The sequence below is a fragment of the Mizuhopecten yessoensis genome, unplaced genomic scaffold, assembly GCF_002113885.1.
Source record: "Mizuhopecten yessoensis strain PY_sf001 unplaced genomic scaffold, ASM211388v2 scaffold2929, whole genome shotgun sequence".
Lineage (NCBI taxonomy): Eukaryota > Metazoa > Mollusca > Bivalvia > Pectinida > Pectinidae > Mizuhopecten > Mizuhopecten yessoensis.
The window spans coordinates 355,734-374,801 of record NW_018404790.1 but is presented as its reverse complement, the minus strand read 5'-3'; the positions used below and the strand labels follow the sequence as shown (position 1 = coordinate 374,801).

At 36.7% G+C, this 19,068-nt stretch overlaps 1 protein-coding gene across 1 annotated transcript; it reads left to right on the top strand.

Annotated features, from left to right (window-relative positions):
* Window positions 1-17,349: 17,349 nt before the first annotated feature.
* Window positions 17,350-18,621, top strand: LOC110446708. Its single transcript, XM_021491997.1, has one exon. It carries the CDS (start codon window positions 17,350-17,352, stop codon window positions 18,619-18,621), a length of 1,272 nt encoding a protein of 423 aa, XP_021347672.1.
* Window positions 18,622-19,068: the final 447 nt, after the last annotated feature.

The window sequence follows — 19,068 nt, the reverse complement described above, 5'->3', positions numbered from 1 at the left end:
GTTACCCCCTCCTGAGTTAGGGGGGTTCCGGGGGGGTACACACACTGTTAAAGTTTATCACATAAAGTTCTACAATGTGATCCTTGTTAAAAGTATACTTGAAAAAATTACGTGGAAGCCCGTGCGTCCGTGCGTACGCCTGGTTACGTCCCTGAGATCATCATCGTCTGATCTTATTTTACAATGAACGACTGTCGTTTAGAATTTCTTTCCGTATGGTCGGTCGGCATCAGACTAAGGGAGATAATTCAAATTATAACGCCAACAAAGACATCGAGCTCAAATCGAGTAAAACTACCAGTTTATTTTTTAAGCATAAATATATATTTTCACACCAACGATGTTGCCGTTGTCCTTGATGACGTAGCCCATGACCTTGGTGATACAGTCTATGGTCAGCGGCGTTGAGTCCTGTTTTGACCGAATTTCTCAGACTCTGGCATTTTCTTCTGTTATAAGTACATTTAAAAGTAGACATCTATTTTTGAATTGCAATATAAACGAAAGACAAAAGAAATCAATAAATAAATAACGTTATCTTTCGAATGAAAATAGACCAACATATTCTTTAATTAGTGACATCAAATAAATATCCCATATAGGGGCATTAGACCCGGAAGAAAGGTTCGGTCCATCTGTTAGATAAGAGGGAAATGTATTTCTGAATATTACCGAGGAATTCGAACTTTTACAAAATGAACGAAATATTTACAGTATCATTGGAATTAGGAAATGATGCTTGCTCTGCGCAAATTTTGAAAACCATATAAAATTTTGAGAGAGAAAAAGAACGAAACAAACTTCAATCAATATGTTTTGCTTTAATGTTTTACGTGCAAAGTTTACATTTCTGATGTGATATTATTTTTAATTGAAATTGTTAGAGAGAATCAATTGAAAATTGAAACAGAAATTTTGATGATGAATTTTTTAATTTTGGAAATATCCTCACCGTTCCAGAGACGTATATATTACAATATATAAATCTCTGATTGTTCGTTTGATACGGCCCCGAAAGTCACTGACTTTGAGGCGTCCCTGACCTTGAATATATGTAGTCCCAACATTGATGTCTTAGTTCTTGGTTTTGGTGATGTATTCCCGTTTATGTTTATTACATTATAAATGGGTAGGGGAGGCTGCGGTGACTGATCAGTAGCCCTCCACCACTGGGTCGTGTGTTCGTCGGGGCAGTCGCCTGGTACTGGCCGAAGGTCGATGGCTTTTCTCCGAGTATACCGGCCATCCTCCACCACCAAAAGCTGGCACGTCCTTAGATGACCATAGCTGTTAAAAGCACGTTAAGCACAGACAATCTAAACCAAAAAGTATCACAGGAATTATATTTTTATAACTAAATTATCAGTTATAAAAAGGCTATGCATGAATACTGTCAGCGTAATACATGTACTAAGTTTAAATTTAAAAACATAAACCGGTTAAGAACTCCAGCCAAGTTTCAGACACGTTAAAATACAATTTTGTCTATAATCAGGTTTAATTAAAAAAAATGAATATTACTTTAAAATAGAAGAATATATAAACAGAAAAAAATATGACTCTTACAAAAGTTCCAGAAACGGTGATTGCGTATACTCGCTAGATTTTTAGTGCGGAATTCTTAATTTCAAGGAGTTTTGTTGCAACTGTATGAATGTGAGAGTTAAAGCGGACGTATGTTAAGTAAAAACCCTAATATACATAAATTGCATCATATCTTTTTAAAGATTGATAAGTTATCCTTAAAATAGTTATGGTGTGTGTCAGAATGAAGGGATTGTTTTTAATTTGTTGATTAATTGTAATAAAAAATGCATAAGAAAGTATTTGCTATCAATATATAGCGTTTCAAAACATGATACTTTCTGTATAATGTAGATCTTCGTTTACTTCGTTACAAATTATGTAATGGCCTTTGACCTCTTGTTACACACGTAATGACATATAAGTGTGATATTTTTTTCAGAAGAACTCTGGTGTCCAATTAACAGGTGTTTTGTCCTGGGCCCAGTTGTAAACCAATCTCAACAGGTGTTTCTTGGGGATCAGGTTGTAAAAGACCTCAGGTGTCCAATCAGCAGACGTTTATACCAAGGCCGGGTTTTAAAAGACGTCGGGCGGCCAATTGACATGTGTTTGTACCCGGCTCCTGTTCCAGACCCCCGAGGGTCAATCAGTTGTACCTGTCTCAGAAACGTTAGTGAACCTCTAATGACCAATCAAGAGTTATTTGTACCCGAGTCCACTAACTCACTGGTCACTTTGTAAGGTTTCTTAATTTCTAAGGNTGTTATATTTTTTGGAGAAAATTCTCAGGTTGGGTGGGGGAGGGAGGGGGGGGCTGAAGCCCCCAAAAAACCTCTGGATCCGCCACTGAAATAATAAACTTACAAAGTGACCAGTGAGTTAGTGGACTCGGTACAAATAACTCTTGATTGGTCTTGAGAGGTTCACTAACGTTTCTGAGACAGGTACAACTGATTGAAGCTTTCTATCCATGCGAAGGAACCATTTTTTCTTCCTTGGATAGAAAACATAAAGAGTACTCTGAACAATTGTGGACTCTCTAATATCTGGTTAAACCAAAATCCAATTGATCCAAAGTGGCTTGTTTCAAAAACAAAACTTAACTTGACTGATCAGTTCAAACAAAACTGGGCAGAAATATGCAGAGACTCTCCAAAATCCACCATATACAGAGTTTTTAAGGAAGAAGTTGTGTTCGAAAACTACTTAAATACTCTTTGTATGTTTAGAACCAGAAATAGTAACTTACCTGTAGAAGCCGGAATTAGGAGTAATATACCAAGACATGAACGTATTTGTCAATTGTGTAATGTAAGAGATATCGGAGATGAATTTCATTATATGTTTGAATATCCGGCATTAGATAATGAAAGAAAAATTATTCTATCCTCTACGTTAATTAGACGGCACAGTGAATTATCGCTTAAGGTTATAATCATCGAAAAGAAAAGCATTCCTAAATCAAATATGTATTTTTATCCCTGTTCCCCTGCACGAAAGTATTTATTATATGTAACTGCAGTACATCTCCGTTTCTATTATACTGTATCCCTCTATTTAACCACGCATGCTAATTACTGTACATGAAATCTTTGTTTTTATATATCTCTGTATACCATTGTAATTCAAAGGTGATGAGATAAATTAAAACAAGTTTGAAAGCTTGAAAGTTTTGATCTGAGGTGGCTAGTTCAAAAATAATGTCTCGTTAACAAGCTGAAGATAAATAAGTTTGTATGAGGTCACACGTACGTGAAGTTTTTCGTGTTCAATCATGCAGAACAAGGCTGACATGATATAAACTATTGGGTATGAATATCAAACTTACATGTAGAATCGGAACACATTTGTAAAATAAGCGATCCATTTACACTTTGGCACAGATTTAGATATAATGCTATTTCGGGGTTTTGCAGTGTTGCAAGTTATAAGCCGTCAAATTGGACACTGTACAGCTGTATGACCTTTATACGCATTTGCTTTTGACATGAGAATGGTTTTAACAGTTTGCTCCAATAACGGCCAACAAAGCAGCACCTTTCAACCTGAGTATGAGGTATTCAATACACAAATAGAATTCAATGCAACTATGTTAGTTTAAGGGTCTAGAACAAGGGCCTCTGTTGGTCAATATAATATCATTCGGTTCTTAATTTCTATACAAAGAGGAGGCCTGCCGCGCTCTCCATAAACCATGATGTCAGGGGTAGAAGAAGAATTTGCAGAATTTCAAATGGACTCTTTTTTTTTTACGGTTTTATTAGAAAAAAACATACTTCACAACCATATAATAAACTGGTGTGACAATTTTGTCAAATAAATCCAGTTGACACTGTATCATAGATTATGCAATCTTCCCTTTTTCAGTACCTCGTACATGGCTCTAGTTTCTTTAAGCGCTAGTAATTTTTATTTGCTTTTGAAAATCTTCTAGACTTACAAAATAGAATACCGAAATAATTAAATTCCTTGACTCTTTCATGCGGTTTGCTATCATAGTTAAATCTCAAATCATCAGGTATTCTTCCTCGACTGAAAATCATGATATTTGACTTGTTAATATTTACTTTCATGTTCCATTTATCGCAATATTTTTTGAAACCATCCAGCATTTTTTGAAGGTCGTTTGGGCTTTCTGCTAATAATACAGTGTAATCTGCATACAACAAACAAAATAACTTAAGTACATACCGAGCGTGTTTTTAAGTAATTCAGATACTGAATTAAGACCGTTGACATTCTCCGATGATAAGAAACATTGTATATCGTTGAGAAAGATGGAGAAAAGGAAAGATGACATATTTTCACCTTGCCTGACTCCATTTCCACTCCGGAGGAAATCTGACGTTTTACCATTATTTACTTTTCTTGGCTTTATCTCACTGTACATATCGACTATAATTCTATGCATGTTTCCGTTGATGTTATTAGCTAATAGTTTGTGCCATAGTGCCTCACGCCAAACGGTATCAAATGCCTTTTCAAAATCAACAAAGGCACAATATATGTTCTTCTGTTTTTTAACTTTTTTCAAATTTTATTTTTTAATATTTAGTTTTTTAAAGTAGAATAACACCTACTAACTTGATATAAATAGTCATACGACTCAAGGTTAGGTGAGGTCAAGCTCTACTAATTTTAACCATTTTTCCCATTCAGAAGTAAATCTTCTAAGACAATGTTCCCCTTTACCACGAGCAATATATTTCTGAAGCTTATAGTAATCTTTAATCGAATTGACTAAAGCCGTCTCATTAAGTGACTTATGCAAACATCTGGTTTTGTATATATATTGTTTAATGAACAGAGTAATTTCATTGTCAATTCTTGTATAAATTCCAGTTTGGTTGATAAAACCAAAGATCTTTGATTCTTTATTTAGTGAGAAAGGAATAGTGAGAGCACTTAAAAGACTTTCAAAATTGCTCACATTTTTTTGTACTTCCCTGCATTCCCATAAAACGTGGGTATTTGTCTCCCTTTCTATGATACAAAAAAAACAGTTTGGGTTATTTACAAGTCCAATTTTGTATAAATAAGAATTGGTTGTTAAAATATAATGATTAATTCTAAATTGCAACCATTGCAATTTTGTATTTTTTGTTACCCCGAAAGGAATAGCATATATTTTCCCCCAAGTTTCCTGATTGTAGTCGACTATAGTCCCCCATTTTGTTTGAGCAGTTATTGATGCATTATTTCTGATAAGTATATTATAGAAGTCTTGAGAACCCTTTTTCTTCTTTAAAATTATTACAAGATGTAACGGTATAATTGGTTATATCACATTTTTGTTTGGCAAATTAAGTTGTTTCAGATAATTCTTTATGCTTTATTAGTTATTGTACCATGTAGATCACAAAGTTCCTTAAACGACAAGAAAGAGTAGTCTGTGTTGTTTTCCAACAAATCATTAATTATCATAATCCCGTTTTTAAAACACTTACGATATTGTTTTTGACTTTTGATAAGTTCAAATAGCAAATGTCCGGTGAAGATTTGTCAGTTGTGGAATAACCTCTACCACGGACTTGGATAACTTATGTAATTCCGTGCCTCTACGAAAGCCAGATCCCCAATACGATATGTAGATAGCAATGAAAGGGTCATTGTGTACAGATTGTGAGTGACCGACCTTCAACAAATGGAGCGCGGGTTGTTGTTGTTGTTGTTATTTATATAGATCTATACTGCATTTTATATTCTTACCATGTCGTAATATTTCTCTGCACTTTACAAAAGTTTATGATATATATATACAATGCTCAGTCACGGTGATTGATTACTGTTCATTATTGGCGAGCCCGAGTTCCCTCTGGCCCTGAGCACAGACATATAAAGCCATATACGTCTCTGCCCTGAGGAAACTCGGCTAATTATGGGCCTATCCATCACCAACACTATTGCATACATAATATAATCTATACAAGATAAGGTAAAAGAGGTCAGGTGTGATACTTGTCCTACCTGGAGACTGACCAACAGGTGTAAAACACGCTGGTAACACTGAACTAACTGACAGGTGCCTCTGTTATTTGACCACTGCTCGTCATGAGGACTGACCAGACACTGGACTTACGGACAGCTACCTGTGTTATTTGTCCTACCAAGAGACTGACCACATAGAAGTAACAAGTTCAAGTTCCTGTATTGAGTTTTTGAAGGCCCTCTGCCAATATAAACCTTTTTTACGGGTAATTACATCAATCTTTATAGTTGACAATATGTAATGTTATGTATGAAACCATTTAACGTATAGATTACTGAACTATTGAAGACTTCCAGTTTCAGTCACCAACGTGTACTATAGAATAGATAAAAACTTTTCATTATAAAGATGTAATAAAATCTACAGATATTTCGTAACTCTTCTTCAATATCTGATTTTAACATTTGCAAATTGATATGGTATTTGTTCATATACTTATCTATGCAACATTGCTTTCGTAACAAGTCATACAAGGGACTTTTGAACAGAAAGAGAACGTTTCATCCTCTATGTGACTGCCCTTTTTTCTGACAATATTAACAGATTCTATCCTCTCTTTGTATTTGAGTTATCTCCCCTACTCTGTTAGCAGATCATGACGCCAAATGTTAGTCTAATACTTTTCTGGTTCAAGAGTTTATATTAAAATCCCATTCTTGGGATAACACAATTTTTGAATGTATTTTCCGTTCAAACGTTTACCCTCCTCGGCTTTCGTACTATGTGGTTCCATTTGTAACAACTAAAACCAATATTATAAACGACCTATTATAAAACATTCACCAAGAAGTGCAAAGTTTGAGGTTGAAACTTTTACATTTAGCAGTCTCTTAACAACCTTCTATTTTGGGGTTATAACCATATCTCCATATTTCCGCACCATATGTGATCATTGGTGCCACCACATGTGATCATTGGTGCCCCCACATGTGATCATTGGTGCCACGACATGTGATCATTGGCGCCACCACATGTGATCATTGGTGCCACGACATGTGATCATTGGTGGCACCACATGTGATCATTGGTGGCTCCAAATGTGATCATTGGCGCCACCACATGTGATCATTGGTGGCACCACATGGGATCATTGGTGCCACCACATGCGATCATTGGTGCCATTACATGTGATCATTGGTGCATTGCATGTGATAATTGGTGCCATTACATGTGATCATTGGTGCCACCACATGTGATCATTAGCGCCACCATATGTGATCATTGGTGCCACCACATGTGATCATTGTTGCCACGACATGTGATCATTGGTGGCACCACATGTGATAATTGGTGCCACCACATGTGATCATTGGTGCCACTACATGTGATCATTGGTGGCACCACATGTGATCATTGGTGGCACCAAATGTGATCATTGGCGCCACCACATGTGATCATTGGTGGCACCACATGTGATCATTGGTGGCTCCAAATGTGATCATTGGCGCCACCACATGTGATCATTGGTGCCACCACATGTGATCATTTGTGCCACTTTATGATCAAACGGTACCGACCAATCAAACACATTGCCTGCTTATTTCCTATACTGTGATAGTTAATGAATTTAAATAACGAAAATATTGCTCTCTCAGCAAAAGTCACTTTAATTTGTCACTGTAAACTTACATATTTCCGCACCATATGTGATCATTGGTGCCTCCACATGTGATCATTGGTGCCACCACATGTGATCATTTGTGCCACTTTATGATCAAACGGTACCGACCAATCAAACACATTGCCTGCTTATTTCCTATACTGTGATAGTTAATGAATTTAAATAACGAAAATATTGCTCTCTCAGCAAAAGTCACTTTAATTTGTCACTGTAAACTTACATATTTCCGCACCATATGTGATCATTGGTGCCTCCACATGTGATCATTGGTGCCACGACATGTGATCATTGGCGCCACCCCATGTGATCATTGGTGGCACCACATGTGATCATTGGTGCCACTACATGCGATCATTGGTGCCATTACATGTGATCATTGGTGCATTGCATGTGATCATTGGGGCCATTACATGTGATCATTGGCGCCACCACATGTGATCATTGGTGCCACCACATGAGATCATTGGTGCCATTACATGTGATCATTGGTGCCATTCCATGTGATCATTGGTGCCATTACATGTGATCATTGGTGCCACCACATGTGATCATTGGTGCCACTTTATGATCAAACGGTACCGACCAATCAAACACATTGCCTGCTTATTTCCTATACTGTGATAGTTAATGAATTTAAATAACGAAAATATTGCTCTCTCAGCAAAAGTCACTTTAATTTGTCACTGTAAACTTACCAAAGAGTTCGCGACATTTACCATGTCATCGGCAAAAAGCATGGCTAAAGTGAGTTCCAGGTCCTGGTTTGTTTTCTTACTTATCAAAGTTAACTTAAAAATTTTAAAAAATGCATTTGCCACCACAACTACAGTAAAATGATTAATTTGATATACATGTATGAAGTTTAATTATATCCAATGTTTATGCGCCGATTGTACATAAAAGGCATTTTGGGATAAGCATGCAACTTGGCATAGATATTAGTTATATGATGCTATATAATTTGTGAAAGTTTCATACTGATCCCACAATGCCTTTTTACCTAAAACACTCATTTTCTTGAGTGTTGGAATACAAGGACTAAAGTGCATCTCCTTGCTGAACACCAAATATATATCACACCACCAGCTATATGGCTTAGCCTTTCTTGGTGTTTTCAAAGCATGAAATCAGAGACGTAGTATATACGTCTCTGATGACATGTATGGCTGTTGGTCAGCCTAGCATGTCATACGCACCTCTGACTACTAAAACACACTATTAAGCCTGTTTAATCTACTTACATTTATATGGACTGGTATTGTAAAGAAATATTTGGTATTGAGCAAGGAGACGCACTTTAGTCCTTGTAAATGCATATCATTTAATGACGTGTTATTTGACAATTAAAGACTGACCAGATATAACTAACAGATACCTGTGTTAATTCAACCACATGTGGTTGACCAGAGGGGCGTAACACACTAGACTAACATACAGATACAAGATACAAGTTTTATTCGAACTTTAGGCAATTGGCCCATCAGTACAAAATACATATTATACACAAATCGTGGACAATGTACAGAGAATGAAGACAATCATATTCCATTATAATTCCCTTAATTTGTTTGCCTCATAGATGAATTTTCCTAGTATACACAATTCTTTAATATTATGGATACTCAATAACTGAACGACTTTAAACACAGATGGTTTTTTCCAATAATATCTTTTGATAAAACGTGATTTTGGAATTTAGAACAGACTAATAAAAAATGAAATTCGTCCTCTACTTCAGAGGGGGAGTTACACTGTTTATAATATCTACGTTCTCTAGATATATTATTATACCTCCCAACTTCTACAGCCAAAGAATGTGTAGATGTACGGATTCGAGTTAAACAAATGCGATATTTCATTGGTATATATATACACTATACAGATACCTGTGTTATTTGACATTACCTACCTGCACACTGACCAGACAGGTTTACCACACTGGACTTACAGCCTCAGATACCTGTGTTATTTGACCTTACCTACCTGTACACTGACCAGACAGGTGCAATACACTGGTCTTAACAGTCAGATACCTGACCAGCAGGACTTTTGTGGCACGACCAATTAACTAATACTCAGGTAGTCAAAGGTTAATCCAATTTAATTGCACTACAAATTAACACTGAAATTATTTATTGAGAATGCTTGTTTATGAAATGAAATTGGAGTAATCAAATTTTAAGAAAGAAAACGTTTCGTTACATTATTTCTTATTTGTTATGAGAAACAAGTGAACACTATTGCCAAACCCTGTTACTACCAGATCAGGAACATCGGCTGTATTCGGCAGTTTCTAACTGCAGATGCATGCAAGATTTTGGTGCATTCACTTGTTACCTTGTGTTGGATTATGGTAACGCCCTGCTCTGTGGTATATCTGACAAACTAACTAGTCGTCTGCAGAGGGTTCAGAACACTGCAGCACGGCTAGTTACTCGTACCCGAAAGAGAGAGCACATTACACCTGCACTTTATTCGTTGCACTGGTTACCTGTACGATGCAGGTCGCAGTACAAAATTCTGGTATACACATACAAGCCCCTAAATGGAACAGCTCCTCAGTACCTACAGGAACTTGTTACCCTGTATCATCCGTCAAGATCACTGCGGTCGGAGTCGGAATCTTTGTTGTTTTTCCCAATATCTCGTACTGTGACCTACGGAAACAGATGCTTTGGGAGGGTTTCGGCTACGTTGTTGAATAGCTTACAATCTGCTATTAGGAAGTCGAATACCCTGGCCAAGTTCAAGAGGGACATAAAAACTCACCTCTTCACGTCTGCATTTTAGAATCTTTGCAAAGACGTCATGTAAATACCACCCTTTTATTTGTTCAATTATTTGCACATTGCTTGTTAAATGTATGAGTGATTGCAAGCCTTTGTTGTTTGTTTTCACAATTATAACCATTACTATTATCCATATGTTGTAAAGCGCCTTAGAGTAATTTTACAAATTATATAGGGCGCTATATAAATGCTGTATATTATTATTATTATTATTATTATTTGTAAAGTTATAGAAACAGGGCTTTATACGTCTATGTAGAAACACAGAGCTAACCCCCACCAGAGACGTGTGTAACACAGGGACCTGAGAATTTGTTACAGCTATATTTGGACCTAAGCNATAGGAGTGAGGGATAGTCTGTGCCTTGCCCTTGTGTGTGGAACACACAGTCGAAAGCACAGCATAGATTTTATGAAAAGAAATACCTTCTTTAGGAATAAACAATATCGCCGTCTATCGGGCAGGTCTACAACACAAATGGACAGCGTCATCAGATAGGGGGTTTCCAAACGATTGTATCTATATAATGGATTACCAGAATGCTTTCGACACAGTACCCCACAATGTGTGTCCGTAAGCAGAGACGTATATATTACATAATATAAACGTCTCTGCTGTAAGTAATTGTTCATCTTCTTGGAGGAGGTCACATCCGGTATCCACACGGTTCGTTTATTGGGCCTACCTTGTTTGTTATCTTTAGATACGGAAGCATTTCTATTTGCTGACGCCGCAATAATAATTCACAACAATAACAAAAGCGGAGGTCACGAAATACTCTAGGGAGATCTAAACATGAGCACAACATGTTGAGACACGTGGCTCCTAAAAATGAAAGGATAAGCGTCCAGGTAAAACGCTACCACAAATACTAACGTCATATGACCTTAACAATATCACGGAACTAGATTGCTATCAAAGTCTGTGGCAATATAGACAATCGAAATCGAGAAAAAAAGAAGGGATAAATCATGATAGATACTGCTTTAACAAAAAAAACATATCAGTAAAAAAAATAAAGAAAAAACAACTCCATGTTTGCTTTAATCAGGAGGACATTTCAGCATTTGGACATCGAAACATTCCTACCACTCTTAAATTTCAACTTTTTTGTTTGCAAAATGCAATACAGCATATATATTATACAATTACATAAGACATGATTCCCAATGAAGTACAATATATAAGATGGCGGAGGATAATTCCTTATTCACATATGTTTAACATACATTTTACTGCCTGACAAGGGCCTTTCTTTTGACGGTCGTTTGCAATAAATATTTATCTTGTTTACTTAAAGTTTTGACACTTTCGTATGAGAATAACTCAAACAACTTATAAACACCTGGATGTCGATAGTGATATTGTTTTAAATATGTATTTCTTAACTCAGAATATGCTGAACAAAGTAGTTTAAAATGCATTTCATCTTCTACATCTTTTTTGTTACAAACAGTACCTATTTTTTGGCCTCTTGGGACGGCATTGTAACGTCCTGACTCAATATTAAGAGAGTGTGCTTGCATGCGATATTTACACAGTAGCTGTACTAGAATTTAAGTGTGCTTTTTTTTTAGTAAAATTGAATTTGAAAGTTATCAGCAAGATATTTGTATAAGTCACATTTAGAAGATTCCAAAACTGTCTTTCATTTTGTACATTTTGAGCTATCCAAATATGGTTCAAACTAATTCTACACAAATCATTTTTAACTTAATAAATCCAATTTAATTTATATTTTGACTTTCTGATATTTTACTCAAATAAAGCATCATCACATGATTTTAATACACATTTTATTGTCTTTATTAACTCTAACTTATATTTTGGGTTTAGATCAACTTTCGATTACAGGTAACACATTCTCAGGTCCACGTGGTCCAGCCCCGTCACCGTACAAAATGAAAGATGTTAAAAAACACATGAAGGAGTTCAAGAAAGAACCACAAAATAAATACCTGATCTCAAGGATCCCAGTTATCCGGAACGTCTAAAAAATTGAACTTTCAACATTATCGTATCGCTGACATAGAGGTGACTTGTTTGAGTTATTTAAAATCACACAAGGGATCTATGACAAGGAGGAGGCACGCGGATTCTTCAAGTTGCGGGGAGACGAGACGGCACGATATAGTAGAAGGGGCAACTCCAGACAACTGTCCACAATCAAGTTCTGCAGACAGGAGGTCTGCGTAGTTCGAACAATCTTCCAAATCAGCAGGTCCTTTACTCCATCGGATTTGCGACCTATGCATTTGAGTCTGATGTAGAGGACCTTTAGCTCCGATATCAGAAAAAAACTATCCTTAAGTACATGTGTATGTTATATAACCTTGAAATATCGCCCTATGCCAGCTACAATAATGTTGCTTTCTGGCAACATTTGCAATATTTCCGTAAGAAAAGTTGTTAAAATTTTACCGGTGGTAACAATTCCAATGTTGCCTATGATAACATTTAAAATGTTGCCCATCATAAAATATTAAATGTTGCCCGATGTCAACCGGTTGCCCTGTGATAACCCGTTGAATCTGCACTTGAAAACCCTTAATATGCTGCTTGTGGTAACATTTAAAATGTTGTCCTTTTACATCACTTAAAATGTTGCCCTATGCAATCACTCGAAATGTTGCCGTATGATAACACGTAACTTGAATGGTGCCCTGTGATAACCTGATCAAGTGTTTCTATGCTATCACTTGATATGTTGCACCAGGGACGTATAATGAAGATACTATCCCTCGTTGCACTAACGTAACCAGTCCTAGTTAAGGTGGCTCCACACATCGTCATCAGCGTCCATTTTCGTGACGTACTTCTGGAAAAAGTACAGCTCGGACTCAATTATCTTGATCGAAATGTGCATGTACACCTTGTCGTCATTTCCGTATTGCGTATCGGGCATTCAATATCGTAGTGCAAATTATAATAACACCTGGGCCGTTTGCGTTTAAACGGTAAAACCGATCGGACTTCTGTTGTTCGTTTATTAAATAAGGAAGGACCTAGTAATCTGATGCTGCTTTCAGGCGAGCCTTGAGAAAGCCTTGCAAGGCTTGCATACACATTTGCAGGTCCGCCAGGATTTATACCCGAAATTGTTACATTTATAAACGGTCAAACCGGTTGTTCCGCATAAACGAACAGGCCCCTGGTAAACAATAGTACACGTGCGTGCCGATGATATGTCAACACCCGATATCGAGATTTTACCGGGAAATGTATAATCACACGTACTTCAGGAATAAAGCTTTCCAATTCATAGACATAAACAGACTCACGGGAAGACAGTGACATGAGACCAGACGACCTCAAGAAGGTCATATAGGAAACACATGGAATGCGGACGTACCAACCTCATATGTGCATATCACGTGCTTACACGAGTTCATAAGCTGAGGGAGTTTCGCTCTGTCGATTAAATCGTGTTTACAAATGTAGTCTACTTACTCTGTGAAAATAATGTTTTGTAAAATATCAAGATACCTATGAAATGCATGTGTGAGTGCACGTGAGAACGGCATACCATGCGATAGCCTCTGGTCACATATGTACCTGACATGTAATTATAAATATACCGTGAGTTAGCGGACTGTGGGATGATGTCCAAAGTGTACATGACTGAGGGTAATTTGGTTCCATTAAAGAACAATAAATTTATAATTTTGATATCATATTTTTGATTTATTTCCATCATTTTTGTTATATGTAAACAGAGACAACTGTCATTGTGTAAATGTCATCCCTTTGCAAAAAGTTCCGATTTTTTTCAAGGAAGATAACTCTCACCCGGATCAAAGTGATTGTAAAATGTTAAATTAATTAATTATAAAGCCATTGTGTATATTTTGTTCAATTTCCCACTCTATACGTATAGATCTTTGTGTCCTGTTTGCTTTTAGCTTGTAGATAATCACTTGTATCCGTTCAAATTCAATAAAAAAACACTTTGTGTAACATGTGTTTTTTTATTGCTGTTATTGTTCCGAACAAAGCCACACACAAAAAAAACCCGGAAAATATTAAAAGTGGCGAAAATTCAATTTTTTGGTATTTTTTCCAGAAAAGTCCCCAAACTATCGGAATGTTAAGATTTTCATAAAATTAACTCTACATAGTTGCATAACCATTATATGAAAGTTTCAACGAATTTTGCGGGTTAATTGCGAAAGTGTGGAGCCACCTTAAGTCTCGGTATCATTTATTCGGATTTTAAAATTTGACGACTCAATCATATTACTTTATACAGGAAACCACAAAAAAAAACCTTTAATGAATTTGTTAAAATAAAACCTTACTACCAACATTCGGTTAAGTGTTGATAAGACTTTTGTTTTTGAGTAAATTTGCGTTCTGTTCTAATCTCCTCTGTTATATTTGATTGTATGAGGACTGTTTCTAGAAGTTATTCGAATAAGATAGGAATTATGAATTTCATTCACATTTCACAAAGTTTCCTCCGTTTATGTGATATTGTGTTATGCTACGTCCCTAAATCTAGTAGGAAACTTTAGTATAATCAAGAAACTTCAAGTAATTGTTTAAAAAATAATGCTTATGGTCTCCCTTCATTTTACTTCCTCTAAGACAATATGAGTTGTTCCCCTCGACATGTTTTAATGTTTGTTAGAGTTGTCTACCCTCCATCGCTAAAACGCACTTCAATGTTAAGGAAGACCGAGTTGTCTTGCAAAGTTCTACGAGCGCAAGACAGAGTTGCCTCCCTTGCCACGTTCAATGTAAGTTAAGTTCTATACGACACCATCATTTTGTGACCCAGACCATGTGATACCGTCCCTGTTCGTGATATAAAGTATCAGAAAACTGACCTTGTATTCTTATAATTTTATCATCTTTAAATTTTGGTTCAAGATATTTTATTTCCCGAGGACAGGAAACTCGTTGTCTTCAAATCTCACAAGCGGAATAGGATATCTTATGATATATTTGTATGTGAAATTCCCAAACAATATATATCAAAGTCGTAACCTGAATACTCGGTAAAATAAGCAAGATGAATGCCCTATAATGTATTTCCATGCAAAGTATCCAATAACGTATTTGTATATGAAATTCGCAATAGTTTATTCTTATATGTAATTTGATTAAATGTTAACTCACTTGCGTAGGAAATAACCCAAGTCATATTTAAAAAAGGATATCCCAGTGTAATATAGAGAAGTACTCTGGGGTAGATACCAACGTAGATGTATCCCAGCGAGGATACACTATATAAGTATCCCAGAGAGGATACCATGTAAAAGTATCCTAAAAAGATACCCCGTAGATGCGTTCGAGGGAGGATACCATGTAAAAGTATCCCAGAGAGGGTACCCTGTAGAAGTATCCCAGAGAGGATACCATGTAAAAGTATCCTAGAGAGGGTACCCTGTAGAAGTATTCTAGAGAGGATACCATGTATAATCCCAGAGAGGATACCCTGTAGAAGTATCCCAGAGAGGATACCATGTAAAAGTATCCTAGAGAGGGTACCCTGTAGAAGTATCCCAGAGAGGATACCCTGTAGAAGTATCCTAGAGAGGGTACCCTGTAGAAGTATCCCAAAGAGGGTACCATGTAGATGCATTCTAGTGAGGACACCCTGTATCAGTTTCATAGACATGATACCTTTTTCAAGTATCCCAGAAAGGATACCATGTAGAAGTATTCTAGAGAGGATACCATGTAGAAGTATTCTAGAGAGGATACCCTGTAGATGTTTCCTAGAGAGGATACCCTGTAGAAGTATTCTAGAGAGGATACCCTGTAGATGTTTCCTAGAGAGGATACCCTGTAGAAGTTCCATAGAGAGGATACCATGTAGAAGTTCCATAGAGAGGATACCATGTATAATTCTAGAGAGGATACCATGTATAATCCTAGAGAGGATACCATGTATAATCCTAGAGAGGATACCATGTATAATCCTAGAGAGGATACCATGTATAATCCTAGAGAGGATACCCTGTAGAAGTATTCTAGAGAGGATACCCTGTAGAAATATGCTAGAGAGGATACCATCTAGAAATATCATAGAGAGGATACCCTGTAGAAGTTCCATAGAGAGGATACCCTGTAGATGTATCCTAGAGAGGATACCATGTATAAGTATCCTAGAGAGGATACCATGTAGAAGTTCCATAGAGAGGATACCATGTAGAAGTATTCTAGAGAGGATACCCTGTAGAAGTATTCTAGAGAGGATACCCTGTAGAAGTATTCTAGAGAGGATACCATGTATAATCCTAGAGAAGATACCATGTATAATCCTAGAGAGGATACCATGTAGAAGTATTCTAGAGAGGATACCCTGTAGAAGTATTCTAGAGAGGATACCATGTATAATCCTAGAGAGGATACCATGTATAATCCTAGAGAGGATACCCTGTAGAAGTATTCTAGAGAGGATACCCTGTAGAAGTATTCTAGAGAAGATACCATGTATAATCCTAGAGAGGATACCATGTATTATCCTAGAGAGGATACCCTGTAGAAGTACTCTAGAGAGGATACCATCTCAAAGTATTCTAGAGAGGATACCATCTAAAAGTATTCTAGAGAGGATACCATCTAAAAGTATTCTAGAGGGGATACCATGTAGAAGTATTCTAGAGAAGATACCATGTATAATCCTAGAGAAGATACCATGTATAATCTCAGAGAGGATACCATGTATAATTCTAGAGAGGATACCATGTGGAAGTATTCTAGAGAGGATACTCTGTAAAAGGATTCTAGAGAGGATATCATGTAGAAGTATCCTAGAGAGGTATCCTCTCTTAAATACTTCTACATAGTATCCTCTTTAGAATACTTCTACATGTTATCCTCTCTAGAATACTTCTACCCGGTATCCTCTCTAGGATTATACATGTTATCCTCTCTAGAATACTTCTACCCGGTATCCTCTCTAGGATTATACATGGCATCCTCTCTAGAATACTTCTACAGGGTATCCTCTCTAGGATTATACATGGTATCCTCTCTAGAATACTTCTACATAGTATCCTCTTTAGAATACTTCTACATGGTATCCTCTCTAGAATACTTCTACATGGTATCCTCTCTAGAATACTTCTACATGGTATCCTCTCTAGAATACTTCTACATGGTATCCTCTCTAGAATACTTCTACATGGTATCCTCTCTAGAATACTTCTACATGGTATCCTCTCTAGAATACTTCTACATGGTATCCTCTCTAGAATACTTCTACATGGTATCCTCTCTAGAATACTTCTACATGGTATCCTCTCTAGAATACTTCTACATGGTATCCTCTCTAGAATACTTCTACATGGTATCCTCTCTAGAATACTTCTACATGGTATCCTCTCTAGAATACTTCTACATGGTATCCTCTCTAGAATACTTCTACATGGTATCCTCTCTAGAATACTTCTACATGGTATCCTCTCTAGAATACTTCTACATGGTATCCTCTCTAGAATACTTCTACATGGTATCCTCTCTAGAATACTTCTACATGGTATCCTCTCTAGAATACTTCTACATGGTATCCTCTCTAGAATACTTCTACATGGTATCCTCTCTAGAATACTTCTACATGGTATCCTCTCTAGAATACTTCTACATGGTATCCTCTCTAGAATACTTCTACATGGTATCCTCTCTAGAATACTTCTACATGGTATCCTCTCTAGAATACTTCTACATGGTATCCTCTCTAGAATACTTCTACATGGTATCCTCTCTAGAATACTTCTACATGGTATCCTCTCTAGAATACTTCTACATGGTATCCTCTCTAGAATACTTCTACATGGTATCCTCTCTAGAATACTTCTACATGGTATCCTCTCTAGAATACTTCTACATGGTATCCTCTCTAGAATACTTCTACATGGTATCCTCTCTAGAATACTTCTACATGGTATCCTCTCTAGAATACTTCTACATGGTATCCTCTCTAGAATACTTCTACATGGTATCCTCTCTAGAATACTTCTACATGGTATCCTCTCTAGAATACTTCTACATGGTATCCTCTCTAGAATACTTCTACATGGTATCCTCTCTAGAATACTTCTACATGGTATCCTCTCTAGAATACTTCTACATGGTATCCTCTCTAGAATACTTCTACATGGTATCCTCTCTAGAATACCTTTACATGGTATCCTCTCTAGGATTCTTCCACAGGGAATCCTACCTAGGATACTTGATACCCTGAAAAGGTATTCTAGGGAGGATACCCTGTAGAAGTATCCTAGAGAGGATACCCTGTAGAAGTATCCTAGAGAGGATACCCTGTAGAAGTATCCTGGATATATTGTAGATTGGAGTTTGAAGATGGGACACTACCATAGGTTTGCCTCAATAATACGAAGATAAATCGTTGTTCACTCACACCTCATTCAATCACACCGTACCATTTCTGCACTAGTCAGACAATTCAATCTTAATGATATATTCAGAAAGTTCTCATGAATTTGAGTCTGGAGACCAATTTCTGGTGAAACCGGAATTTTTCTCTATTCTGACTGCAGTCATATTTTATCATTTATCAAATATTCCAAAATTCTCAACTGTTTGTCGCCATAATTTCCATATTACAACCATCGGTAAGAGAATTACACTGCACGCTATCTGGCAATACATTATGGTGACGATCGAAAAT

Excerpts from the sequence above, each read along its gene's own strand:
- LOC110446708 (XM_021491997.1), top strand. The coding sequence starts at position 17,350 with ATGGCATCCTCTCTAGAATACTTCTACAGGGTATCCTCTCTAGGATTA.